Below are 27,921 nucleotides of genomic sequence, written 5' to 3'. Positions count from 1 at the left end.
TGCACAAACCACAGCACTCCATTCATCTCTGTTGTGAAATGCCACAGATAACGTTGACTGAAAGAAAGAAGCAAGTCACTGGAGAACTATGAAAAGCAGAAACAGACAAAATCAAAATCTATATTTCCTTACACATGTGCGCACATACACAGACAAACAACACAATATAAATAAAATTCAGGATAGTGGTTTCCTCTTGCACTAAGAAGGAATATTATAAAGGAGGAAAATCCTGGTTCAGCTAAAGTACTGGCACAGTTCTTCAGCTGGTGATTTCATGCCTGTTCATTTAATACTGCTTCATTAATCTGTATGTATTACATACGTGTATGATATGCCTCTAAATTGAAAAATGAAATCTTGGCAGAAAAATGAAATCAGATCTTTATATAATCTGTGTACACAGTTACATTAAAAAAATAAATGTAGTCCAAACAGTCCCAAATAATACTTTTTAAGTGGAATTTTAAAACAATATGGTCTGGGGATATAGCCCCGTAGCACAGCACCTGCCTGGCAAGCATGAGGTCCCGAGTTCAATTTCTGGTATCAAAAGCAAAAATGTTGCAGAGTAAAAAATAACCTGCAATTCCATTCTTAGAATATCTATTCATCTGTGGCTATCACAAGGCCTAGAAAAATACTTAGACTTTGCCTCCTTGGTAAGTAATCTCACATTTTCTTAATTCTATGGCCATCTAGGATACTCCAACAATGGACAGAAACTCAACTACGAAAGCACAACAGTGGCAGTGATCTCAGGGCCAGAGGTTTTGAGAGCCTGCCACTGTGTACTCCTGTCCCATGAAACCTGCTTGAATGCTGCAATCAGGGATCAGCCTTATCCAGGATTTTATGAACACAAAGTGTTACTTTCCATCAAATCTCTAGAAGGCAATAGCAGGATCCCATTTGAACTTTTTAATAACTTTTCCAGCTATTTTATGGAATGTATTTGTCAAAAAACAGAAACTGGTATTTTCCTAGACGGTATGATCCCCATACCCTTTCATGAGATCAGACCTAAGTCCCAGGCTCATCACTGTGGCTGGCAGTGTCTCAGCTTCCACATCCAAGAGAACATAATAAATGTCAGTGAGAGAGTCAATTCTTGGACCAGTCATATCTTGCCATGGACGTCCTGCCTATTTTGTTTCCTTAAAACTTCTTAGTTGCTTTCTGATTTTGACAATTGGGGTTTGAGAAACAATCCTTGCTTTTATCAGTATCCATTTTCGATTTACGTATGTTACAATCTTTCCTGATAAAGAAGTCCGTTCCTTTTGCAGCACTCCAACCTGCTACTCTTTTCTTTCCTGGCATAGTAGTAGTCATTAAAGTAGTGGCAAGCATACCCTCCTGCCACACTTTGCCTACCTGGATAGCAGGAAAAAGCTAGTACTTTGTGATATGCGGAGAGAAAGTATTTCTTGTAACAGCCACAGTGTGAGGGAGTCCCCAGTTTATAACAATGGCTGAGAACAAAACGGTACACTAGTGGTACTATTTATTTGGTCATTAGAGATCTTGTGTGTCATGGATATACTGGTGAGTACATGGCACATCTGCCTTCTCTCCCTGCTCTAAATTGGATTTGACCTTCTATAGATTCATTGTACTATTCTCTGTGGCTACGTTTCAGACTGTTATCTTTGTAACTTTGACTCTGTGAGTCTTATATTTGAAAATACGATGCCAACTCTGCTCCATCACTCCCACATCCAGGGCCGAATTTGAGGATCTGAACATGCAAGTGACACTGAGCCGATATGAGAATATGAGCAAGGACATAGCAGAGTCAGGCAATGATGTCATAGCTGCAAAATACAGTGAACTGGATGTCAGGACCTACTTAGTGTGAGCAACCTAAGAAAGCTCAAAAGAAAATGTGATTAGAAGAACAGATATCTGCTATCTGTTAGGGGACCACTAGGAATCAGAAAGTAGAAAACACTGAATGTGACTCATATAGCTTCCATAATAATTCTTAGAAATTTCAAAATACTGTTAAAAACTTGTCTCTGGAAACATACAAAGAAGTTCTAGATTAATAGCTATGGCCTTGAAGCCTTATAAAGTTTTCACTCATTAATTGGAATGGCTTTATTCTGGGCTGTTCGATATTATGGCCTGTGATGCAATGAACAGCTATTTTGAAGAAAACAAGACATCATAATAGCTAATGCTCATTTAATACCATCTTGTTTTAAAGCCCCACCAAACTATGGCTCTTCTGTCTCCATTGGTTTTATCATGTTGTATCTTGCTGGATATTACCATATGTGGTACTATAAACAAAAATTGTTATAGGCAAAAAGACAATATAGAAACCATTGTTCATTTTTCTGTTAGTTGGTTCTAAATACCCTACAATGCTTTCATCCACTTGAATGGTGTTACACTGTCTTGATATGTTTGATGCTATAGCATATGAAGTTATATTCAAATATTTCAAAGAAAAAGACACTATGGTAACTACTATTAAGTCGGGTTATTTGGTGGTGAAGCACTAGGTTGCTGAAACTGTCATGCTTTGACCTGTATTGTTATGTTGTTAGGTCCTCTTTTATATCAACCTCTCCCTTATTCATTTAAAAATTATTTAAATTTTTTTTTCTTTTTTAAACTAAGGGGAAAAATCAAAAGAACTAGCAGGATATATTATAGTAACCTTCTTGATTTCCTATTAACTTGATTTGAAGTCCTGTAATACTCCCACTATCTTGTTTTGACTGATTAGACTGTTCTGCTCTGTAAGATAGTATTAAGTATTAGAGTATAACACGGCAATAAGATTCACTTGATGCCCATTCTGGTTTGACTATTATCTTCTTTTGAAGTTCTGTAAGGTTTACAATGTTTAGGTTTTATTGGACTTATTCTCTACTGTTTTGTTCAACATTATAATACCTAATGAGATGGACAATTCTTCTTAAGGAAGCAAGAGGCATTATGGTAACCGTTGTTGATAACCTTGTACTCTGTTTTTACCTCATGTGCTATGTCTATCCTTGGTTTTGACTGACAGCTTTGTTTTATCATGTTTGATTGTATTCCCTTACAAAAAAAAGTAATAAGATCTATGGGAACAATAAAACCCAAAATGTGTAAATTTTGTTGTAATAAAGAGAGGGGGGAAAAAAAAAAGTGCCCAAAAGGATACAACAGCAAGTGTGTTTAGGTGTGTTAAATAGATGACCATATTAATATTTTTGATTGGATCATTGAACACAACTATTTGCAGTCTCAATATTTGAATGTTCACTTTGTATGCTTTGATCCTGTGACCTGAATCACTGTTTCAAAGATGATAGTGTGTAATCTATTAATTGGTGATATCTTACTGTTTTTTTTTCTTTTGTAGTTCTGTATTACTTGTACCCTTACACTGTTTTGCTTTGTTCTGTTTTTTTCTCTTTTTCCTTTTAAATTAAAAAAAAATAGCTATGAGAATACTAACATGGATTTATTGCTTTACTTTCCAAATAAAATAACGTTTGTTTCCATGCTAACCAAGAAGCACTACCCACCCCTAAATGAAGAAATGTTGGACTCACATTGGTGACATATTCGATATCCTTCCAAAGGACGCACTCCCTGGGGAAATCAGCCAAGTCTAAGAAGTGATCCACTACCACTTGGCCAATTAAGTCGTGGCGAGAGAACCTGTCAAAATCATACACGGAGAAGTGAAGCTTCCGAGCTTCGAGATCACTGTAGGGAACCGGAAATAAAAACACTTCATCAAACACAGGGTTCAGGGTCTTTCTGTGAACTTTAGTCTGGTGTTTTGTTTTTCGATCAGGAAGCAAGTAGATTTTCACATAAGGATCTGAAGTTCCAGAAAAGTCCTTGGCAGGCAAATTGACAGCTTTGTGAATCTTCACTATGAGCTGCTCTAGGTCGCAGTCATATTTTAAAATGAAGTTCAGTTTCCCACAAGCTTTGCTGTTACTTCTTTTCTCATCATCATTATCCAATGACCTCTGTTTATATAACTCTGGTTTAATTCTACCAATTCCAGTCAACTGTTCCTGTTTTTGAAGCTGCTGGATATTGAAGTCTGGGTTTGACAGGTTGAGTTGTCTTCGGATTGAATTATGCCTTGAATGAAGAGGAAAAAAGAGCAAAGTTATAACCTCATTAGCTATGGATCTTTCCCAAACTTGTGCCTGAAATGTAGGTAGACTGTTATGTTCTGTTAAGAGCTTAGATCTAGGAATCTTTTTATTTTTTTCCCCCTTTTTGGCCTAAATTCAAAATACTCATCAATGTGAATAAGCTGCTGCCTAAGGCTTGAAGCTCAAAATTGAGGCTTGGTATTAGGAAATGAACTTATCAACATGTGACCTAGGAGTTTTAAAGGTTTACTGCACATTCTAAACTGTCTAATGTGCCATTAAAGAAGCTTATCTGACTGCTGGAATATAAAGATTTGGACAAGCTGCTTATAAAAAATTATTTAACTTTATGGATGATACCCTAAAAATTGAAATATTTAGCTAAGTGTTGTCTTAAAAAGAATACATCTCTAAATTACATACGATTTCCTGTTACTGTCTTACAGCTTTAGAAAGATGTGAATTCCTATGGGTTCAAATCAAATCATTGCATCATAAGAACACTTTAGCTCACATAATGATATACATGACGGCACATGTCTACTTGCAGGGCATTGCACGGGCCCTGCCATGTGCAAGTGACAGCATTGAGACTGCACCTTAGCTGTACTACTTGGATGATCGGGAGGTTTCATTTCTGAAATAAACACTAATGGCAAGAAAATTAAAAGTAAGCAAGTATAAATGCAAACAGCACTTATATGGATTCAGTAAGCAAACATTTGATTCTGACATTTGCAAGTTAAATATTTGCCGGTGGAGATTATTGGTTTAAGTTAGATGTTTCTCTAAAATTCTCTTTAAAATCTCTATCTGTGTGGATCCTCACAAGTTGGAAGAAGTAGTCATTATCCATAAGGTTTCTTTTAAGGTTACTTTTGCTTATTTTTAGCTCAGTGTTCAGAATCCTAATATTGTGTTATACAGAATCACTCAACAAATAACCTTAATTAAAATAGCATCTCCAGTGGAAGGTGAAAGGGAACAGCCAGGCCGTCTCTGCGGGATGGATAAAGTGTTGGTGAGGCAGAGTAAACAGTCCCATTTGTCTTCTATTCCTTTCCTAAGACTGTTTTAAAATAAAGATGTAAAAATGGGATTAACATCCCTTGAAACATGTTTGAAATGATACTTTGTCATCGTAGATCCTGTCATGCTAAACATCCCCTTTCATCCTAAAATATCCTCCTAATCACTAATCATCCATGTGGTACAACAAGAGCACTGCGACAGAGCTGTCACTTGTACCTGTCACACCCAACAAGTCCACAGCAAGCTGACATATCCCTGTGACAAACATTCCCACATGTGCAAAAACAGTGTAGTCTGAATGTCTCTGCCATGAGGTTTTAATTTCTCACAGTGAAATCCACAATCTTAATCTGCATCTGGTGACAGGAAGGTGGGAGATGCTAAGTACCAAAACTGGCTCTCCATACTAGTACGCCCAGGCTATTTCTTATGCGGAAGTGGAACAGTTGTGCTGCTACAGGAGTTTAATCATGCTATTGGTTTTAGTGGGTAGACGACTGGCAGAGAGCCGTAAATAGCCTGTCCCATGCGAAGTCAAAAGGAATGGTACCAGCCCACCTCCCTTTGCTACTGACCTTTTCCCACAGGCTAGATTCAAATATGGCCCTAAAACTTTGGCATTGAATCAAGTCCTACCATTCTTAGTGGGGACTAACTAGTAGGACTAACTAGTAGGGACCAGTATGGACTATTCTAGTTGCTATTTAGTCAGTGGTGATATTTAGATGAGGTGAACAATATGAATGTTTAAGTTTTTAAAGTTTATTACAGTAGGCTAGGGATTTAGCTCAGTGGCATAAGCGCCTGCCTTGCAAGCACATGGTCATGAGTTCGATCCCCAGTACAAAAAAAAAAGTTTATTACAGTAAAATAGACATTGCAATTAATCTCCCTTAAAATATCCCCTTCACGTCTGACATACTTATGCCATCATTTTTTCTGCTTTCTGACACACTCCTGGAAGTTTTCTTTTGAGTCTTTAGTTGTATGATCCAGGGCATTGCCTCAATGCCCTGGATCAATTCAAGAGGTTTATGTTTCATGGTCATTTTGACTTTGGGAAAGAGCCAGATGTCACAAAGTCACACAATGACCAATCTGGTGAATAGGGTGGATATGGATACACTTAATGTTAAATGATCCTACCTTCCCACTGGATAGCACTCAGTAGCAGCATTCACCATATTTTTTATCGCACCTCAGACACAAAAGGACTTGCAGAATTGCTTCAGAAAGGGACAGGAGCAATGGGATAATTGGAATGAGGGGTATTTGGAGGGAATTTAATGGCAATGTCTCTTCTTTTAGCAATTTCTTAAAAATTTAAACACTGATGGTATATTTTGATTTTTTTCCTTCTAATAAAAGTGAACCCACTGGATTCTTCTTCTTCTTCTTCTTGTTTTTTAGAACTGGAGATCAAACTCATGACCTCGTGCCTGCTAGGCAGGCGCTTGTGCCACTGAGATAAATCCCCAGCTCCTTGGATGCTTCTTCTTGAGACTGGAATTTGATGCAACAGCAATCCTTTGTCTATACCCAGCCCCAGGCCCAGCCATGCTGTAGCCTTTCTTCCCAGAGTGGCTCCTGAGCAGACTCTGCATAATGTTACCTTGGAGTTTTCAGAGCACTGGCTTTAGATTTATTGCATCACAGCAACATTTGTCTTCATCCTTATCTGTAGCACTAAGCCTACCAAGTACATTTTAATTTAAATTCAAAATACATGAATTTGGCTTCTAAGCAATGGAACATTCTGTTGTACATGTACATTTTCTTAGACATGAAACCTGAGATTAGTACTACATGTTCAGCTTTTCCTAACCATGATGGATTGCCAGCGGGGAAAGTGGGTGGGCTGGGGAGAGCATTACAGAGATTTGTACTTCAAAGGCTAAAACAAATCCCATTTCCTGAGACTCCAATTGCACAGGAAGCTCCCCTTTCAAAATTCTAATACAACCAGATTTTTCTAAAAATCAATTACAAATATGAACACTGTTGCCTAACCAAATACTTTAGGAGTTAATTTCATTCCTAATACTTTTCTCCCGATCCAGAATTCCTATTGGCAAAACAGCTGAATCTCACTGTAAGGTAGTGGCTTAAAGCAGATAGCAAAGTCTGTAACAGGGAATGACAGTTTGTCACTGCCTGGGGCTCCTTTCAGGAGGCACTCAGAATTTACTGAAGTTAGGGGGTGGGAAGTATGAAAGATGAGAAGTTCAGAATAGTCAGAGAACCAGGGTAAATGGTAACTTCCCTCCATAACCACAAGAGCTCTAGGAGCTAAGAAATAGGAAAGTAGAACAGCGGGATGGTTCCAGAGACAGGAAGAGATGGAGGAAATAGGAAAAACAATATTCTGTAATTCTCACAGACTACCCAAATAAAGGCAAGGTGAGCAGGGGGGCAAGACCAAAACAAAAGGAGGGGTGATCCACAGCAGTGTGTCATTACCTGCGCTCTACAACCCTAGATGAGATGGTCAATGGAAGCGGTCTTAGGTTCACAGTGCACAAGAAGTTCCCAGAGCCAGGGATTTCAATGGATTTTAACAATCAAATGACATCCACAGTGACATCGAGTGAATGTTTGAAGAGGTAATTTGTGTCCAAAGCCCATTCTTTTGAGCAGGTCTGGGGATCCTGTATTGGTATGGACAATGAATAGAAAGAGGAGAAAGTAAACTCCACAGGGAGGCAAGTCCAAAGAGGGCTCCTCTGTAAACACGCCGCATGCTAGCCCTGCCTCTGAGAAACTGGTTACAGGGGTTGGGAACTCTCTGTTTCCTTTACCGCCTTGTCAGGGCCAGTGGAGGCAATTTCCTGTCATGGAAAAGACAAGGAATTGAAGGTACACTAAAGCTGGTCTCTGTAGATCTGAGTTACAAGGTTAATTGAGTTGAAAAAATATTAACAAAATTTGTAAAACAGATTTCCTATTACAAACTCAAAAACATTTTTGCCCTTGAAGAAATCTGAGACTTGTACTGAGCTCTAACCATGAGTCAGAAAGTGAAAGAACCTAGGGGCCTTAAAGGGGCTTTTATTCCCCACTCCGCTTTTCTCAAATGTGAATTAACTAGTGCCAGCCCTCTCAGTTCCTGAACCACCAAACGATGTCCATTGAGTTCTAAGAAAGAGGACATTACTGAAATGCAACAAATGTGAATGGGCAAAGCAAGGTGTAAAGAGGAGTGAAAGACAGAAGGAAAAAAATGGATACTGCATGCACTGAAAGAAACGATTGGCCAGGCGGATGAGGAAATAATCCTACAAGAACTAAAAGCAGCAAAGGGAAGTAAGTTACTCAGAGGTTTGAGAACGTAGGAACAGAGAGAAAAAACTGAATGGAAATTTTTACAGAGGAGACGGTAGTTGAGCTGGGCCAGCCTATTCAATTTGGCCTCATCCATATTCCTTTCCACACTGATGTTAAAGACTTCAGTAGGGAAAGTAACTGAATTTTCATCTTAGTGCCAGCTTTCTAACAGGATCTTCAGCTCTTTGGCCTCAGAACTTCTAACTGAATTTTCATCTTGGTACCAGCTCTCAATGGGATCTTCAGTTCCTTAGCACCAGCAATTTTCTCTGAATCTCCTTATATCTTTTTCTGGAGTCCACAGTATTTTTTACTCCAGATCCTATAAAAGAGTCAGTGCATAGAATCCCTAGAAACCTTCTCATCTCGGTTTCCTGTGCGACTACAGGAAAGCACACTGTCTTCTATGTTCCTTCGCCTCAGTGGCCTCACCTGGAGATGAAACCTGCCCTATCCTTTTCCTAGTTGTAGGGTACCAGTTTTGACCAGGTTTCAAGGGCCAAGGAGAGAAAAGAGCAAAGCAAACTATGATTTCAGAACCATCACTGGTTTCTTTCATACAATTCAGTCAAGACAGAAAAATATAGAAATAGTGGAGATAGGATCCTCTTTTTCTTCTTTGATATTCCCCTGGTGACGGAGAAAGCTGGGTTTTCCTGAACCTGTCCTGGGTCTAAATCAAACCTCATCTTTAGAAAATTCTAAATGGTACAAACATAGCAGGGGGAGTCCTGCACAGGGAAAGATATAGTTAGTACACTACAAAGGCAAGGCAAATAGGTAGCTGAGGCTTTCCTGACTTGGCATCTGGGAGCTTTATGGTAGAAATCAGGCTCTGGGGCCAGTGAGGTATATGATTAAGTACAACTGGATACACTAAAGCATGACCACCTTCCTCCCATTCTTTCTCAAGTTAAACAAGTTTGAAACCTTGGTGTCACTTTAAATGCTTTAATCTTCTATAACCAGCATACACCTTTGTCCACCAACACGTTCTCTACAGTAGATCGTATCATTTACTCTTTTCATTCCCATCGTTCTTAAATGGATTCAGGCCTTTGCTACTTCAGTCTTTCACTGTCCTACTGTGTTAGGTTTGTGTCTGGATGTCGCCCAAAACCTCATGCAATCGTGGGGGCTGGGCTTTTGGGAGATGGCTGAATCTAGAGTTTGTACCTGATTCATGGTTCAAAGCGAGGATCAGGGGTGTGAGTGCTACACCTGCCCTCATGTGGTCTTCTGTGAACTGTTGCCCCTCTGCCGCATGTCACTCTGCCTTGGATTCAGCCAATTATGGACTGAAATATCTATAAACTGTGAACTAAAGAAAATGTTTCACCTATCATCTTTGGGTGGCAAGTTTCTCAGCCATGAGAGAAAAGTAACTAAGATACACTGTATCTAGTCTTCACTCCATTTCATAATCATATATATTCTTTCCAGATTAATCATCTCCAGGAACAATTTGAGCACTTCAAAGTTTTTAACTGATGCTCTTCTTTGCATCTAGTTGTTGGATTTCATGGAGTTGAGATAGGTCTTGACAATTTTCATTTTAAAAATTGTCAGTTTATTAAAATTTGAAGGAATAACTGTTTTACATTTTTCTCTCTACAAAATATATAGCTTAGTTGAAACGTATTACTCATTCAGTAATTACAACATTTAGTCTTTGTGTACTACTTACTGGAGTTGTGGCCAGAAAGGAAGGGATCCAAACTGCAGTGTGATTTTTTTTTCAAATCCCGTTAGTGTATTTTTAACTGCCTTGATCGCTTAATTGAGGGAAAAAGTTTAAAACTGTTTAACTGAGATATTCTTCATGAAAGCAAAGTCTTCCACCAGTCTCACACTACTACAGATTTCACTCATTTTATACTTCTGGGTCTTTGCCATTCTTGTCAGCAGAACAACAGAAAAGTACTGAGCAATTATTTTCTCAGCCAATCATGGCAATCTGTTATGTGCCAGTCATTGCAGTAGGGGCCGAAACAGAGGAAGAGACAAATCAGTTGTGATCTCTGAGCTCACAGAACTCATAGAAAGGGGAGTATCGGTAATAAATAATCACTTGGAAATAGTGCTCAATGCTGTGCAGGCATGGAAATAAGGCAGTGTGAGAACTCAGACTGGGAAGATATAGAAAACATTCCATTCTTCAGGTGGAATTTAAGAATGTTAAAGCTTCAAAAGATCCAGGAAGGCCAAAAATAAAGGAAATGCATTCCTGGAAGAAGGAACAGCACGTATTAAGTTATCTAGGCTCAAGACACTTAACCAGGAGAAATACTAGCATAGCTGGAATATTATCAGCTTTTTTCAGGCAAAGCCGGCTACCGAGTTCATGTGAGCAGTGTCTTAATAGTCCCAATAAGGAGTTTCTGGTATGGGTAGTTCTGGTTTCATAAAACATGAACTGTTAAAGAGGAAATTTGAGAAGTCTTAAAAAATAAAAATGGGATGGAGTTTCATCTTGGGACAAGAATCAGGAAATGGAATAGATGACCTTTCCAGGTCCCTCTATTTTGAAGATACAGGTATTTTCATACATTTAAAGTACAGACCTTTATTAGAAAGTTCTGGCATTGAAAAGTGTTGCAAAAATTAAGATGTCCATATTCCTAAAATGAGAAATTTCATCCAAACTGAGAAGAATTAACAGAATTTTAGATGGTCTTAATGGTAATTAACTAGATTTGGTCTTAGAAAAACAATGGAAACTTATCCTGACCAGAAACATTCTTAGATATAACAAAGATCATCTTTGGTCTTGTCCAGTCTGCACCACTGTGAGTCAAATATATTCAGTCTGAAGAGGACAGGTGAGGTTGAGATTTTCATTGTCAGTGCTGTGACAAAGCTATGCCCATTGTGGTGATAGGGAAGATGCTCTTAAATGGGAGTATAAGTCTGTGCTCTGGGCTGAGGTGCCCAGACCCTGGGGAAAGCTTTAACAGCTGAAGAATAGAAGAAAGAAATGACAGCAGTGAAAAAGTCAAAGACATAATGAGAAACAGGGCAGAAGAAATAATAGACATAAGGGAACATCTTAAAGCCATCTTAGTAAAAAGTTCTTTTCCTCTTCCCAAATATTTTTACTTAAAAAATGTTAAAAATGTTTTAGAACATGAAAAATAGTTCATTTAGTTTTCCATTTTGTCAGTAAAAACATTTGCTTCTTCATAATGTTACACAATCGCTAAAGAATTAGAGAGCCCTACATCACTAAACAAAGATACATACTTCCATGCACAACCCATAAAACTAGGTCAATTGTAATTTTAGATATGAGTGGTTTAAATGCATAATGATGCAAATTGTTAATACTGGGTCAAATGCAGCCAGAATGAGTTTAGTTTTTTAATGGCAGTTCAGTTATTACTAAACCTAATTTGGCCCATCATAAAAGATAATTTAATTTCATGTCTCCAAAACTAATACAAATCTAAATGTAAAATGTATTTTACAGAGATAATATCTTTGCTCTTCTCTTTCCCCCTTCAACCCAATTTATGCAAATCTGAAGATAATTTCTTGTCGAACAAATTTGTATTTCTTGACATATGAAGTATTTTTATATTTTTAGAGAACAAACATTGTAATAATTAGTGATATTATTGATACTAGTTCATTGGAATTATATGGTAGAATGCTCAGACCCAACCTAATAAAAACACAGTTTTATCACCTAGTGTTAGAGGAATTCAGACAAGATAAATTACATGCAAAGTAAAAGTGAACAGGCGACAATTTCAATGGAGACATTATCTGAAAAGCGCCAGGTCTTGAAGTACTAAAAGAATTTTATTGTAAGTCTGCACTACCACATGAACTCTGTGACAGCATAAAACAGAGCTCTAGTTATATTTAAGTTTTAAATCAGAAGAGAAATCCTAGTGATAAGATCTGAAGATTTCTTCTAAATCAAATGGCAAACAACTACCCACTTCCTTACAGTGGAATATTTTAAGTTTAGCTCTTTGATTCAGAATTGGAGATGATGCTAAAATAGGTTTCTGAAAAAATTAAACTATAAACTGTCATATTCCATCCCACTTAACATGAATGAGCAGAGCCTCTAGGATAAACTTGATTAACATAAAAAAGGGTGAAATTGTATTTATGCTTCTAGAGAATAAAAGGTTTTTTAAAAAAATTCCCAAACTGTGTTCATATGTTTCAAATAATAGCACATACGACTCCTCTGGCTATCACTCAAGCAAATATTTTCACTTTAAAGAAAATTGCTTCCGGTATCTCTTTTGCTAAGGTCTCTTATTAAAAACTGCTTTTTATATTTAGTAATTTAGAACTCACTGCTTAGCCTCAAAGTCACCTTTGTAAAATCTGAGTCTTAGGAGGAGCCCATTTCAAGGGCAGTGGTGATGATAACAGTAATATGAAAAGTTAAACAGCAGTACTTAGTAGGTGCAGGCCTAGGTAAGCATATGTTATCATTTCTTTCTCAGAAACGCCTGAAGTTTATTACTATTTCTGCTCCTCTTTTACTGAAGAGGATGGACACATACAAAGGTAATTTATTCAGTGTTACATATGTAAGTAAAGCCAGTTCATTAGACCCCAGAGCCCACACACAGTCTCAATTAGTGCACTTTGCTATTTCTCTACTGCTGACGAGTGCATCACTTTGAGACAATGGGAAGAGAATGACCATAGGCGTGGGCACTCCGTAGGCCTTATAAAGACTAAAGATGGAAAAAGACCTTGGCCACATTGTGGAATCTGAAGATTGCTAGACTAGGCCAGAGTCACAGTGAATAAATTCTATCACACTACAAGTATTCTATAAAAGAAACAATGCTAAAAGCTCAAGTTCTGATGTTGAGGTAAGAGAGTTCAAACCTCCATTCAGGTGCTCAGTGCCTTTGGAACTTAATTTCCTTGACTTAGGTTTCTTTTGCTGAAAAAGGAAAATGATTATAGCATCCATTTCACACAAATTTGTAAGCTATAATAAAATAATGCATGTAAAGTTTATATATCACACTTGTACACTGTAAATCATAACAATGTTAGATAATATTTTTATGGATTCATAAGAGACTAAAAGCTCAGGAACCTTAATTCTGCATTGGAAGCACAGTTTTCCTGTCATATCCAAGTGTCTAATACTGAACAGATATCTAAAAGGTCAAAGGCTCCTTGGCTAACCAATGATGCAAAAAAGAGGAATAGGGTGGCCCTAGGCTTGCATTCAGAAAGGAACGGAACATTACTGACCGAGTCGACGAGGTTGGCTCTGTGACTTGGCGTTGCATCCGAACCCCATGGGCACAGTTCTCCTGGACCCCCGGCTGGGTAGAGAGGGGAATGTCCGGGGAGGTGTGGCTGATCTTCATGGAGGAGTCAGGGCAGGGCGTGGGTGGGTCTATGAAGTCCTCACTGTTCTCTTGCTCATTGGTCTCGGTGTCTGTGTAGTTAAGAGGCTCCTGGTTGTTGTCTTTGCTACCAGAGAACAGGCCTCGTTCTCGCCAAGGAACCCAGCAGAGTTTCCAAGATACGAAGAGAGATACGCCAAAGAGGGCAAGACCACAGGCAGTGACCATGAGGGTCAGCAGGCTCACAGAGATATCTGCAAAGAAACAAAGATCCAAGGTCAGTTTGACTGTGCCTCCCACATCTACCCTTTGCATGGCGCAGGCAGAATGACTCTCACCCATTCATTCCTAAGGAGCTGTCTGCAGGAGGCCAGGCTTGGTGATATTCCTGGGTCCCCTGATTCTGGGCCAGCAACAGTGAAAACTGAGATATAACCAGAGACTAGTGAGCAAATCACGGGGGATATAACATGTAGGCCATGTTTAGAAGCAGTAAGCAGCCTAAGGCAGCAAGAAACAAGACATTCCCAGAGGGACTAGGAATCCCTGGAAATCCACTGAGACCCCATTCTGTAGACAGCACAAATCACACATGTTCTCTGAACAGGGCACTTTCAACTATCCATAAAAATCCCTCTGTCATTACAGATAGCTGTGTAATACAATCACAGAATTAACTCATGACTTTTTAAAACAAGAAAAATTGAAAGTACTTTTCTGTTTTTGCCACTAACTTTTAAGGATCTAGGCAAAATAAAGCCCAAATCTTTTGTGGGTTTTGCAGCCACAAGGATACCCACCACTAAGTGGTCATGTCTTCAGGACTCAGCACAGACTGTCATGGTTTGAGATTTCCCAGTAGTAGACCCTGAGATACGTTTGCAAGAGTGAAAGGTTGATTTAGGTGAAAAAAACACAAACAGGAAAAGAGGGGGAAGTAGTACAGAGAAGACAGCCAGTAAATGGTGCAGTATCAAGTTGGTTACTTGAAACAGGGCCCAGAGGTTAAGGCTACCAAGGAGGGTCCACATGCCTCAGTTACCCCACCAAGAGGGGGAGGGACCTTGGCTATTTATCTACTAATTCCTTTCAGTCACTGATTTCAGGACTTCTCTCAAAGCATATTAAATACCCTGTGTGTCAACCTGTTGCACAGATAATCAAAATGAGCTGTGGTGGTTGGAAAAATTCCTCACTTAAATCAGTGCAGGGGTCATACTGAGATCAACAGGCACATACTGTAGTGGTGACGGCATAGCAAATGGCAAGTAATGAGAGCATCTCTTCATGGACCACAGCTCCATGGCCATACAATATCCAATGTCTATTCTTCTAGTTTTCAGCTCAAAGTCTAGCCCCATTCAGGGTCCCAGCCACCCTACTATAGGGTCAGGGAAGCTAAAGCATCAATCTGAACTCATTCCTGGCACTATAATCTTAAAGAACAATCCTACCTATCCTTAAGGTGCTATACTACATTTAGGAGCTCAGAAGTTTTGCCTCTATGGTCTATCATTAATATCTGTAGTGCTTCTCCCAAATTTTTCTGAAGTTTCATTTTGGGCCAGATACTATTCTAGCTTGGGAAATACAATGGGGAGCATGACACTTCATATCTTCATAATTGATGCTCTAGTAAAGGAGAAAATCAGAAATTAGTTAGATCCTTACAATATCAACTAGCCATACCAACATTCTGTGAACTGTAACAAGTTGTACTCTTTCTGAGGCATGCATGAACCTTATGGCAAGCCATTTAGCTATGGAATCAAGCTGATCAACTACCACCTGCCTGCTTTTCAACCTGACTCTGAAGACACCTGACCATTATGAGGAAATGATACATTGTTTCTTCAAAAAAGCATTTGCTTCTGAAGGTCCATCACTGCCAGCTAGTGATAGGACTAACATATCTCCCCTCAGCTTTCCAATCACATCTGCCCTTGCCATAAAATGATGTTGCATTTCTGAAAACACTAGGACTGTAGTTTCAACCTGGGAGAATGTACTCAAATTTTTGTCCCTTTTGTTTTCTCAAATTGCTGAAATGGAACAAGCAATGGAAAACAATGAAGGGTAACCCGGTTTAACTCTGATCCATTTCTGAACCAGTAACTGAAAGGAATTTCTGGAACTGTTTTTGGAAAAACCAATCAGCTCTGAACACTTGGCAAAAGCAAATGAAGAAGCACTGAGATTTAAAAAAAAAAAAAATCCTAAGTACAGGGATGGGAGATAAGGAGAACAGTTGTTGGGGGCAAAGTAAGGAGCACTAAAACCCATATCTTACAAAGCTCCAACATAAGGTGGGGCTCATTTGGCTCTAATAGCTCATATGGTGGAGTGGAAAATTTATTGGTGCAGATTTCTATGAAAGGTGATAAAAATGGGGTCATAAGGAAGGGAGAGACCCTTTCCAGTTAACCAAGCTGTCATAGATAATATCAACCTCTAACCCCTAGTCAGGTATAGTGATGCACATCTACAATCCCAGCACTCAGGAGGCTGAGGTAGTAGGATGCTATAAGTTCACAGCTAACCTAGGCAACACAGTGAGGTCAAGGTTCGCCTTGACTACATGTGTCTCAAAAACAAACAAACAAATATCCAAAGGGAGTAGTGAAATCCCTTAATATATTTCATAATGAAGGTAAAACTCCCTCCCTAAGAACTGTTAATTACTTCAGTTTTGTTCTTACACAAAGACTGCTAGGAAAACACCAGCAAAGCTAGAAGGGGGCATTCTGGGTGGCAGTGGGGTTTAGGAATGTGAGGTGATAACTGTATTATTTTTCACTGGTCACTTTCCCCTACTGCAGTGCTCAACTCTAAGGGGTTAGCATAAATCCCAACCTTCTGATATTGGTCTTAAACATATGACTTGCTTTAGCCAATGGAAGAGGACACAAGAGCTCTCATCTTGTAGAGAATTCTCACATTACAGATGATCTCCCAGGCTGATTCCCATACGAAGACTTTGCACATGCCCAAAGTCAGAATGAGGAATAAATCTGACTCAGGCCCTGGTGAAGAGATGCAAGTAAACCACAGATACCTGAGCAAAACCTAAATATTTGGTATTTGAAGTCAGTAAGATTTTGAAGGGATTTGCTACCGTGGCAAAAAAAAAAAAATTGACTAAGATGCATGACCATGTAATTTACTGTATAAAGATGGAACATTTTAAGACAGAAAAGAATTTATATTAGTAACTACTGTAAATGCGACTGACTTACTTAACCCCTGAAACTAGGACATATGGTCACCTTGGACTTAAGAATCCCACATGAACTCTGAACTCATCAACTTTATACAGCATGACAGGCTTAAGTTTGGCAGGGACAACATGCCAAATAGTTTAATGTACTGGTCAACCTTTAGCTGTACAACAGGGCCCCTGATCCAGCTCAAGAAAAATTCTTAGTAGCTTGTTGCCTCATTTCTGGCATGTACAGTCAAAAAGCAGTGTGCTCATAAATCCAGTCATGATGAACCTTGACAGCAGAGAGTGTCTCCATTTCAATAGGAAATGCCAAGGACCTCAAGCAGTTTTTACTACACAGAAAGCATTCAGGAAATGGTGACACTCGCTAGAAGAGTTCTACAGCCTCCTGCTTTGTCAACCATGAATTGTGAATGTGTAGGTTGTGGCCTATAAACTCTAGGGGCACTGGTAGAACCAAAGTCTTACAGGTTTTTGTGCATGTAGCTATTGCAAGAACTTTCTGACAAAGAGAGTATATTTTTTCATATTCACACAAAGATGCCATGTGAATTACCAGCGTGCCAAGGAATGCTTTGCTGGTCAGGAAAAGTCATCGGTAGCTTACACTGCCACACCAGCCACTAAGTGTAATAATCTGAATTTGTGCCACAAATAACTCTGTGCCTTCTACATACTCTATTTGTACTTCTTTTCTCTTTCGTCAGAAAGAAGTTAGGGTCACTAAGCCCATTCTCCCCACTTTAGACCTCTGAACTCAGCAAAGGGAGATGGAACACCACCTCAGAATTACAGACTAGTTTTATGTACAAAGAGAGAAATTATTAAATGTGATAGTAGATATGTGGTTGTTTCATTATTCATCTTTAAAGGATATGAGTTCATTGTATCTACTCTGACATTCATGCTACATTACATAGACAAATTGTAAACAATAGTAACAATAAATAATGAGAATTTTTTTTAAAGACTAGGACCAGCATAACTGGTCCGCTTGTCTTAGGGTCAAAGGAATAATAAGATGGTTATTCAAGAACTAAAGCAGTTAAACAGCACACTGGACGTGCCATTGATTTGGGGGTTGAGAATACCGAACAGGAAACCACAGCAAAAGCTATGCAGAGTGTACCTTTTTCAGGAGAGGAAACATGAAGTGAATGCCCCACAATTAAACCCTAGCCATAGCACACAATGTACCACAGCAATGTCCCTGTACACCACACTCGACACGCTGTGACACTTCTGGACTCAACAACATCCCAGTTGGACTTGTAAAGTTAAAAGATTCCTGTCTTGGAAAGCAACTATCAGTATTACTGGCCAATGAATGAAACATGTGAACACTCTTACCCTGCATAAGGACTGAAGAACAGTAGTTGCCCTCCTAAACCATAAGGGCCCCAGGAAGAACACATGAATGAATAGTAAAAATGAACAGGAACAAATGAGGCAAATCAGTAGCACAAAAGAAGCTAACCAAGCTGAGCCATCAGAATAAATGGCCCCTGACATGAACCAAATGAAATCGAGGCAAATTAATTAGTGTACTGAGATTTATGCAACTGGGGCTAAGAAAAAGAAGTATGACTGCAGAAGTAACCAGAAACAGACACCCTTGAGATCGCATCTCATTCAGAAATAAAATATCATGATTGCCTAACAAAAGAAAAATTTAATAAAGTTAAGGAACTTGACTGAATGTGAACCAAAAACACAATAACAAACCAACCCAAGGACTTAGGAAATATAAGCAAAAAGTATGGAACATTGGACATTTATCCAAAATGTCTGTAATTTAAAGTTTTCAAGACTAGAATAGAGAAAATGAAGGTAAAATTCATAAAAAGAAAAATTCTGTAGAACCAAAGGCCAAATTGATAGGGATTCCCTGAGTGCCTATAATAAAATACTGTACTACTTTAGATGCATTACCATAAAGTTTAAAAATACCAAGATTGAGAAAATTATAAATTTTAAGATAAAAATCATAATAATAATACAAAAAATTAGACCATACTGGCATCAGACTTCCCATGCAAAATAGTAAATAATGAAATGCATACAAGCTTCTGAGAAAAAGAAAAATATAGTCAATTTACAATTCCCCACTCAACATGCTAGAATTGCAAAAAGCTCTTTTTACGTGCATAAGAAGTCAAAAAGATTACTTTGCAAGCATCTATCATAGGAAGTGACTTGAGGATTACTGTAGTAGATTTAAATAAGACAGGAGATGCAATGTACAGGAAAAATTGTGCTTAACTCAAGAGATCAGTGAAACAAAGTCCCAGTATATGAGCTGAGCCCAGAGCCAGTCCAGCCTGGAGCAGCCATGTGATTAATCATCTAAAACCATTATATGGTGAAACACATGTGAACCAAGAAAAATTTGAACTGGAAATCTAATATTATAAATTATTGTTAATAGTATCTGGGCTCAAATTTTTATAATTGGTTATGTTTTATAGACACATACAGAAATACACAGGTGATGATGATGTCTAGAATTTACTTCAAGTTAAAGATAAAACAAAATTGACCATGAGTTGATAATTACTGAAACTAAGTTTTGAGTAGGTAGAGTTTATTATATTATTCTCTCACTTTTATTTATTTGGCACCGGGAATTGAACTCAGGACACTGTGCTTGCCAAACAGGTGCTTATGCCACAGAGCTATATCCTTGGCCCTATTGTCTCACTTTTAAAACTATCTGACAATTCCTTAATGGGAAGTAAAAATATAACATGCTTAACTACAGGGAAATGTTGATCCTTAAATTCAATCTTACTTGGTCTTCAAAATGAAGTCTAGCATCTCCATTTTTAACAAGCATCTCAAAGAAGTCTGATGCAGATGATACACATGGTGTTTTGGTAACACTGAAGAAATCTAAGCACAGAGAGAGAGACAGAGACAGAGAGAAAGAGACAGAGAGAGACAGGGAGAGAAATAAGAGAATACAAGATGCTTTCCTGATACAATGAAAATTATGTTTTGGGGTCTAACATAGATAACACGGGCAATTTGGTTAGGAAATTAAGCTATGGAGAACCGAGTACATTGCAGGGTGCCTTGCAGGGAAAGTGGTAATGTGATTATATATATTATATTGAGGAAACTGATAAAACCAGACAGGAAACACTGTATTAGAATTAACCAGAGAAATCAACCAGTGTACCCCTTGTGAGAATTCTCTTACCAACATCTCTTTTTTTTGACTACAAATTCTTTAATATTTCATTTCCTGTATTTTTAAGCCATATACAATGAAAGCATCTCTTACTTTTGCAATTTAAAAGAATAAAAATGTTACTGTGAACCTAAAACTGCTCTAAAAACAGTCTATTCAAATAAAAGTAAAGAGGGGGCTGGGGATTTAGCTCAGCAGCATAAACACCTGCCTTGCAAGCAGGCAGTCATGAGTTCGATCCCCGGTACCAATAAAAAGGAAAAAGTAAAAAAAAATAAAATAAAAAATAAAAAAAATAAAAGTAAAGAAAAAGACAAGGGGGTAAGAAGAGGAGATTGTTGAACTTAAACATCACAGAATTCTGCAATTATTTAGTAAAGAAGAACTTAGCTCCAAATATACCTCAGCAGGCTAGAGGACATCTTGTGAATAGTGACCCTTATACCACAGTAATAGATGTAGAGCTAAAATGCACTGGTAATTGAGTCGTCTTGGAATGCTCATATCACAAACACACTGCTGTGTGACTGCACTGTAAGCATCATCACATACTAGTTATGATCACAGATCCTCAAGTCACATGAACAGGAACTATGCAACCTTAGATAGATTTCTCTGTATACTAGTTTATCATAGTAATGTTGGGATCATATCAGCCTCTATCTCTTGGGGTTAAAATGAGTCCTTAGAAATGTACTGGTGCTCAATAAATCTCTTGTTGATTTTGGTTTTTCCATGACATATCTCAGGATCAGTCTGAACATAAGTCTGTTCCATATACAGACTTACTCTTATCAGTAATAAATGATCACCTTGGTTACTAAATAATGAGGCCTCCTGCGGCTTCATGAAATGAGGTGGCATCATGCAAATATCAGGTACTCAATCAGTGCTTAGTGAACTGAATTACAGAGAAGAGAAGGAGCTTCTACTGAAAATCATAGTAACAATACTTGTATTTGCTAAGAACTGAACCAGGAGCAGCAAATAAATGAAACAAGTCTTTTGCCGGCAAGAACCTGCTAGTCACAAGAATGTCAATGGTGCTAGTCACAATTTACAGAGTGCCAGGAAAGCCCAGAAGTCAGGGGTAAGTCACTGCCCTAATACAGTCTTCTTTATCTATCCTAAAGCACCTAGACAAGGCTCTCTCATTCTGTGGTTCTTCTAAAACTTTCAAGTGACCTTAGATTTACAATGATGTTTATACCTAGAGCAGAAGCCATTACAATAATTCCCATTAGTAATGCTGGTACACTGGAGAGTATGATATAGGGTCATTTCTCATTTTTATTCTTGGAGCAGATATGAGGTTCTCTTAGCACTGGCTCATGGTGAAAATTGCAAGGATTAAGGGGCATTAACTTGGGCTTGCAAGGACCATACCAATAATATAATACTGAGCCAAGTAAATAGAGCACATAGCTGCCTTAACTCCAAGAAACCCAAGGGTTAACAAAACGAATCAGAACATAGAAACTGGCAAATAGCATCAACTGCATTGTTTTGATATGAAGAGATAAACACTGTGTTACAGTTTAAAACTCAAGGGTCCACATATTCAGTTACAGCTTTAGAAATGTGACTGGATTATAAATGTGCTATACTCATCAAAGGATTTATCTATGATCTGTTAGGAGGTAGAACCTGGTTCTGGTGGCATTACTGGGGTGTGACCTGGAAGGGTATGTTCTTGTTCCTACCCAGCGGCATGGCTGCCACGGAATGAGCCACTATCCTCCACCGGACCCTTCCACCATGCCATTTTTGCCTTGCATCCAGCTGACTGGACTGAACCAACTGCGAACTATAAGCCAGATAAACCTCTTTTTCTTTAAATCATGAATGCTTGGTATTTTGTCCCAGCAATGGGAAAATGACTAAGACAATCTGTAACAGGACTATGTGTCTGGCCCTCAGCTCCTTTCTTCAGGAGCTTTTCAGATGATTCTGCCTGTGTAACTAAGCAGCTGGCCTAAAATTAGTATTGAAAGAACACTTTCTGTTGCACTTTCTATTTGTGAAATGCTGTCTCATGGGTGTGACCAGCTCCTCTTCACACCGGTGTTGCCGCCTCTACCTTGGCCAGATGGGGCAGGGACTACTGATGTTTTACAGGACTGGAGCCTTAAACATTCGAATCTGGATTTTAGCTCTTATGCCCATAACCCTTGACCTTCAAAGTATCTGAGTTCTGCTGTCTACATAACATGAAGCTTGAGAGTTATGATCAGATTTGCTTCTGTGTTTCTTGTCTGGTTGCCCCAGAAAGTTATTTAATTGGGGGAAAAAGCTATTTTGCAAGAATAGTTTACCACTCATTCAATTGTTTGTGAAATCCTACAATATTTCTGTGTCTTGAAATTCTGGGCTGTGTAGAATAGAAATGCTCAGATGTGATAGAAATTTCGTGAATTAACAGAAAATCAGTATACAAATTATTTTAGACAATGGAGAACATCTGTCTGAAAAGAACACTGTTATGGCTTAGATATAAATGTCCCCTAACTCTTGAGTGTTCAGAGATGGGGACTTTGGAAGATGACTGGATCATGGGGGTGCTGTACCACTGATGAGTTCATAACGGAATGTGTAGTTAGGAGGTGGGTCAGAAGGGGGATGTTATGGGGGTATGGCATTAGAAGAATGTATTCTTTTTTGTTTTCGTTTTCGTTTTTATCGGTACCAGGGATCGAACTCACGACTACCTGCTTGCAAGGCAGTTCCTCATCCTCTTTCTCTACTTCCTCACTGCCATGGGCGAAACAGTTTTCCATTTTCCTCTGCCATGCACTTTCACCATGTCATTTCTGCCTGGTCATTTCAGAATGATTTGGCAATGTGACTGGATTAGAGATGTGTTGGTCTGAAATGACCAGGCAGAAATGAGCCAAAACAAACCTGTCTTGTTTATAGTGAGTAATTTATCCCTCCAATATGAAAATGACTAAGACAAACATTTTGAAACAACACTCAAAAACACAGGAGGACAGTGAGCAGACCAAAGGGGTCAGCAAGCCTCCTTGGTATACCCATAGAAAATGAGAGCCCTTACCCCACTGATGTCCAGCTGTCACATGCTGGAAGACTGAGCTGCCTGTGACATCTCATGAGCAGTTTCTCATCTCTATGTTGGGGGCAGAAATTCCTTCTCTCTTGGCCTTGCATTTGTATCTGTGTAAGTTTATCATAGAGCTTTCATAGTGTTTCTTGACATTCTTTTTAAGCCTACCACTGTTGCACTGGCCCAATAATCCACACCTCCCATAGGACCTTTTCCAAACTTTTTTAGTTGGAGTCCTTTATTAGGCCATATCTGATCTTGCTTTGATCCAATTTATGTTTAAATCTCTCATCTACCCTGTGAAACAAGATCAAAAGGTTGCTGACAACTACCTTTGTGAATAAGCATTTAGAAAAATTCATAGAGCAATATATAATGTAGGATGCTTCCTCCCATTCTTGGTTTGCATGAGAAATGACTTTTTTCTAAATGATCCCAGTTACTTAAAGAAATGAGTTACTTGATTAGAAAGTTCTAGTTTAGTCCTTCTTTCTTTTTTTTTTTTTTTTGACATTGTCCAAGTACATACTACATGGAAAGTTTACTGTGGCTCCAGACCCCAGAATTAGCCAGGATTTTTCTCCTTTTCCTTCCACAGACACAGATGGATGGCTTTAGAACACGGTTTTGATCTTTAACATCTGGACTAGCTGAGAGCAGACTGCACATGTGTTCTGTGTGAACGCTCCCTATACTGTTATGGGGCTACCAGGCTTGTACTGGTGTAACATTATACCTGATTGCGTCAACTGGATTGCCTTGAAAGCTTCCCAAGGGATTAGTGGAACACATTTAAGGGTTATGTCTGGGTGGAGGTATGACACTGGATACTATATATGGTCCCTTCCCCTTCCCCTCTGGTATTGTCCTATGTTCTGCTTCCTGATTGCCATGAACATCTTATTATGCCATGTCTTTCTGCCATGATGTTTGTGCTGTGGAGCCAGCTAACCATGGACTGACTCCCTCAAATCATGTGCCAAATTAAACTCCTCCTCCTTCAACTTGTGAATGTCAAGTACTGTATCTGTGATGGGAAAGTTCACAAATACAACTGGCATGAAAGGAACAAAACGGGGAAGATTTGTTTTTTCAGGGCACAGAAGTTGAATAAAAGGCAGGATAGATGAATTATGACCTAAAGACCCTATGCAGACTTGTTTTAAACAAACAAGACACCCTCCAGACTGTAATATTTCTTGAAAGAGGGAGCAGAGCTCCTGGTGAATCCTGGGGAATTGTTGGGGAAAATAGGATAGTGAACTATACGTATAAGTATCTGCAAATTCTTGAGGTGCTAGGGACTCAAGTACACAATTCTGATTCTAAAATGATACTTTCTCTTCTAAAACTGAGAGTTTAAAATTCTACACTCAACTCCACATTTGTACGCGATGCCCTTTCTAGTAGAGAACCTCTTCCAATATCTAACTAATACGGATGTATGTCCCAAAATTCACATTATAAGTCTTGCATCAGGGAACTATAGAATTTCTATTCACCACCCTAAATCCATGCTCCTCTATTTTCTCCCCTATTGTTGATCCATATGAAATATAGCAAGGAACCCCTTGTTTTTTGCTTCTGTTAGGTTCAGCAGATAGGAGGCCTTATTGGAAAATTGTAGGGCAAGAGAAGAGTGAGTGCAGTTAGAGTATGCATTCCCCCACCTATCTTTCTGCTAAGTCACTATGGTGAATTTGTTCCTCCACTGAAAGCCTCTGTATCATCTCTGGGTTCTTTCAGGCCTATGTGTCATGATATCTCCCAATATTCCTAGGTCCTTGGGTCCTAAGGTACTCCTTTATCCTTAGCTGGTTCCCTCAAATTTTGAACGTATTTTCATAAAAAGCTCTTGTATTCAACTTTCCTCAAATTATGTAGTTTAATCACATTGCCTACTTTCACTGGGATCCAGACTGATTCACTGCAGTATAAGTTGTTTTCTATTCTAGACCCTACCTCTAGTTACCCACTCAACCTTAGGGAGCTTGTACTCAATGTGGGTCTGAGATTCCCAGTGTACAAAATGAGATGCAATGAGATGGAAGGGGTTTCTAGATCTCATATTCTGAAATGCAATGAGAAATTCTGTCACTAAAATATCCTACAACGCAGCACAATGTCTGGCACACACAAGGTGCTCCATGTTTGATGAATTATAAAATTCTAAGCTATGCATCATTTCCATTTTATATCCATTCCTTACTCCACTAAAAATGTAGTTTAGGACAAGGAACTGCCAAAGAAGCTGGGTGTATGGAGAGCTATATTTAAGATTACTTGTTCATCATGATAAAAATAATATAATATTCATACTTTTCTGAACCTTTAAGATTCCATGGAGGCAGTGCAGCACAGCAGAAGGTGCACAGGCCCTGGAGACAGGCATCACTTATTAAATTAATTTCACAACACATTGTGTTGAGCTGCTTCTTAGGAATGTATTATGTAACTATAGGAACAGTGACCTATAGAGTATGTGCCAGAAAAATAACATCCTCAGGAGAAATTCTTTGAGCTGGCTGATGTCTCCAAATAGTTTTGCTTCTATCACCAAACTAACTCTGGAAGAAACTTCCTAAGAAATACTCCCAGCTACAAGGCTGTTTAGAGACAGATAACTAGTAACTGAATTAGAAGATGAGCTCTTGTATCTTTGTGTTTAACTATCAACTTTCCACAAACTATAGATTTGAAGTAAGTTTCCCTTTAGCAAATATTTCATGCTACTAAAATGAAAGTAATTCTTAAATCATTAATGTTTACTGGCACTCATGCATAGCAAGTGGCATTTACTTATCATAATGATTACTAATATTGGTACACAACCAAGAAATGGAGTATCTAAGGAACACTGGTAGGTAAAGAAAAAATATTTAAGCTTCAACACAACTTATTCTGGACTCTAACCAGAAGATACACATAATAACTATTTCTAGAGTTACTGATGTGAACCGGGCATGGTAGTGCATGCTTGTAATCTCAGCACCTGAGAGGCTGAGGCAGGAGGATCACTGCAAATTTGAGACCAGCCTGGGCTACATGAGCTCAAAAGAGGCCAACCTGCATAGCAAGACCTTGTCTCTGTCTGTCTGTCTGTCTGTCTGTCTGTCTCTCTCTCTCTCTCTCTCTCTCTCTCACACACACACACACACACAAATCCATTCAGTCACTGAGAGAGGTCAACCCTATCTCCATTAGCCACAGAAATTCTGCATGACAGGCAGTAGGTAGAGCCACAGGTATGAACAAACACTGATATTTTTTTCATAAGACATTTCTACAGTCTCACTTCTCTTTAAACCATGGGGTTATCTTCAACATTTTAAAAAATTATAGAAAAATATACACAATACAAAAATTTATCATTTTAAAGATTAAGTATATTCATTCCATACTGAAACTCTGTATGCATTAAATATTAACTCTACATTCCCCATATTTTAGGGCCTGGTAAACACCATCAACTTTTTGGCTCTGTGATAAACCAAACTGTCTACAAAAACAAGTATTTCATCTTGCAAGGGTGCATGGAGAATAAGTGGCATCAGGATAATGAAATAGAGGCTCCCTTTTTAGTTTCTAACAAATTACAGAGCAGAAAAGATCTGGATCCTCCAAAAATGATATGTCAAATACTTTGTGCTCTCCTCCTATTTCTCTGTTACTATTTACTAACTTATCTGATGGAAATATTGAGCTTTGATGGACTAGGTTTTTTTTTTAATAACACAATATACGTTCAGAGTGGAAAGATGTATAAAGAGCTTACAATAAATGGCATAGAAAGCTGCTCCTTACACTTAATTTTTGCAGCACTGTCCAAGGGTCTCTAATATAGACACTCAGAGTCATAAGAAGAGGAAATGAGCATCTATTCTCTCTGACATTCTACACACTGCAGATTAGGGGAAGGAACAATATTTCATTAGGAGCAGGTTTTAGTCCTGGATATTATGGGTATTTGGGAGAGCTATGAAGTTGTATGTATTGCAAAAAAAAAAAAGCATCAGTTTTCTCCTAAGTTGATATATTTATACTTTTGTATAATAATGGATTATTATATAATAATGTATAATATGCATTAATTGCTAATTATATAATAATGTATAATAATGGCATAATGATAATAATGGCTCATCCTTAATAGTTTCGATGTCTCTTGATTTCTGTTGCATTTATCACTGCGTAATCCATGTATCTTCCAGAACATCAACCAATTTTGAGCTTTTGCGAATCTCTGTTGCTATTTTATACCTACGATTGCTGGAACACGAGTCTTTATCTGCAGAGGTACAGGAAAAGCCTCTGTGCTACTATGAGTTGTGTTTTCCTGTGAGTGTGTTATTGGGAATATGGTGGAGAATAATGTCAACAGAAATGAGCCTATTGCTTTGGGACTGCTATCTTTCAGCTGATCCTTTAGCTTCTGTAATCATCTCCTTCATTATGTTTTTACTGTTGCTTTCCTCTGGCATCACTTCTGTTGTCTCTGCTTTGCTTCCAGCTAACTTTGCCACATGCATATGCCCCTTCCTGGTGTACCACTGGAGACGTGGCCTCAATTTCTTTCTCTTCTCTAGGTGAGACACGCCTGCCTTCTGTAATGTTTTTATTTAGAC

The 27,921-nt window shown here is 38.5% G+C and overlaps 1 protein-coding gene across 2 annotated transcripts in view; it reads right to left on the bottom strand.

Moving 5' to 3' along the window:
- Positions 1–27,921, bottom strand: part of Syt9 (synaptotagmin 9) — a 187,714-nt gene that overhangs the window by 120,139 nt on the left and 39,654 nt on the right. For both annotated transcript variants that reach the window (XR_010049865.1, XM_003462437.5), the window contains exons 2-3: positions 13,719–14,070; positions 3,558–4,104 (exon numbers count right to left, since the gene is read on the bottom strand). Coding sequence is in view for 1 of the 2 variants with exons in the window: in XM_003462437.5 (XP_003462485.3) it covers positions 3,558–4,104; positions 13,719–14,070 (899 nt within the window). In the remaining variant the exon portion in view is untranslated. The remainder of the gene's footprint in view (positions 1–3,557; positions 4,105–13,718; positions 14,071–27,921) is intronic.

The sequence above is a fragment of the Cavia porcellus genome, unplaced genomic scaffold (assembly GCF_034190915.1).
Source record: "Cavia porcellus strain 051 isolate PalLab524CR breed Dunkin Hartley unplaced genomic scaffold, mCavPor4.1 scaffold_9, whole genome shotgun sequence".
Taxonomy (NCBI): domain Eukaryota; kingdom Metazoa; phylum Chordata; class Mammalia; order Rodentia; family Caviidae; genus Cavia; species Cavia porcellus.
This window is presented reverse-complemented; position numbering and strand designations above follow the sequence as displayed.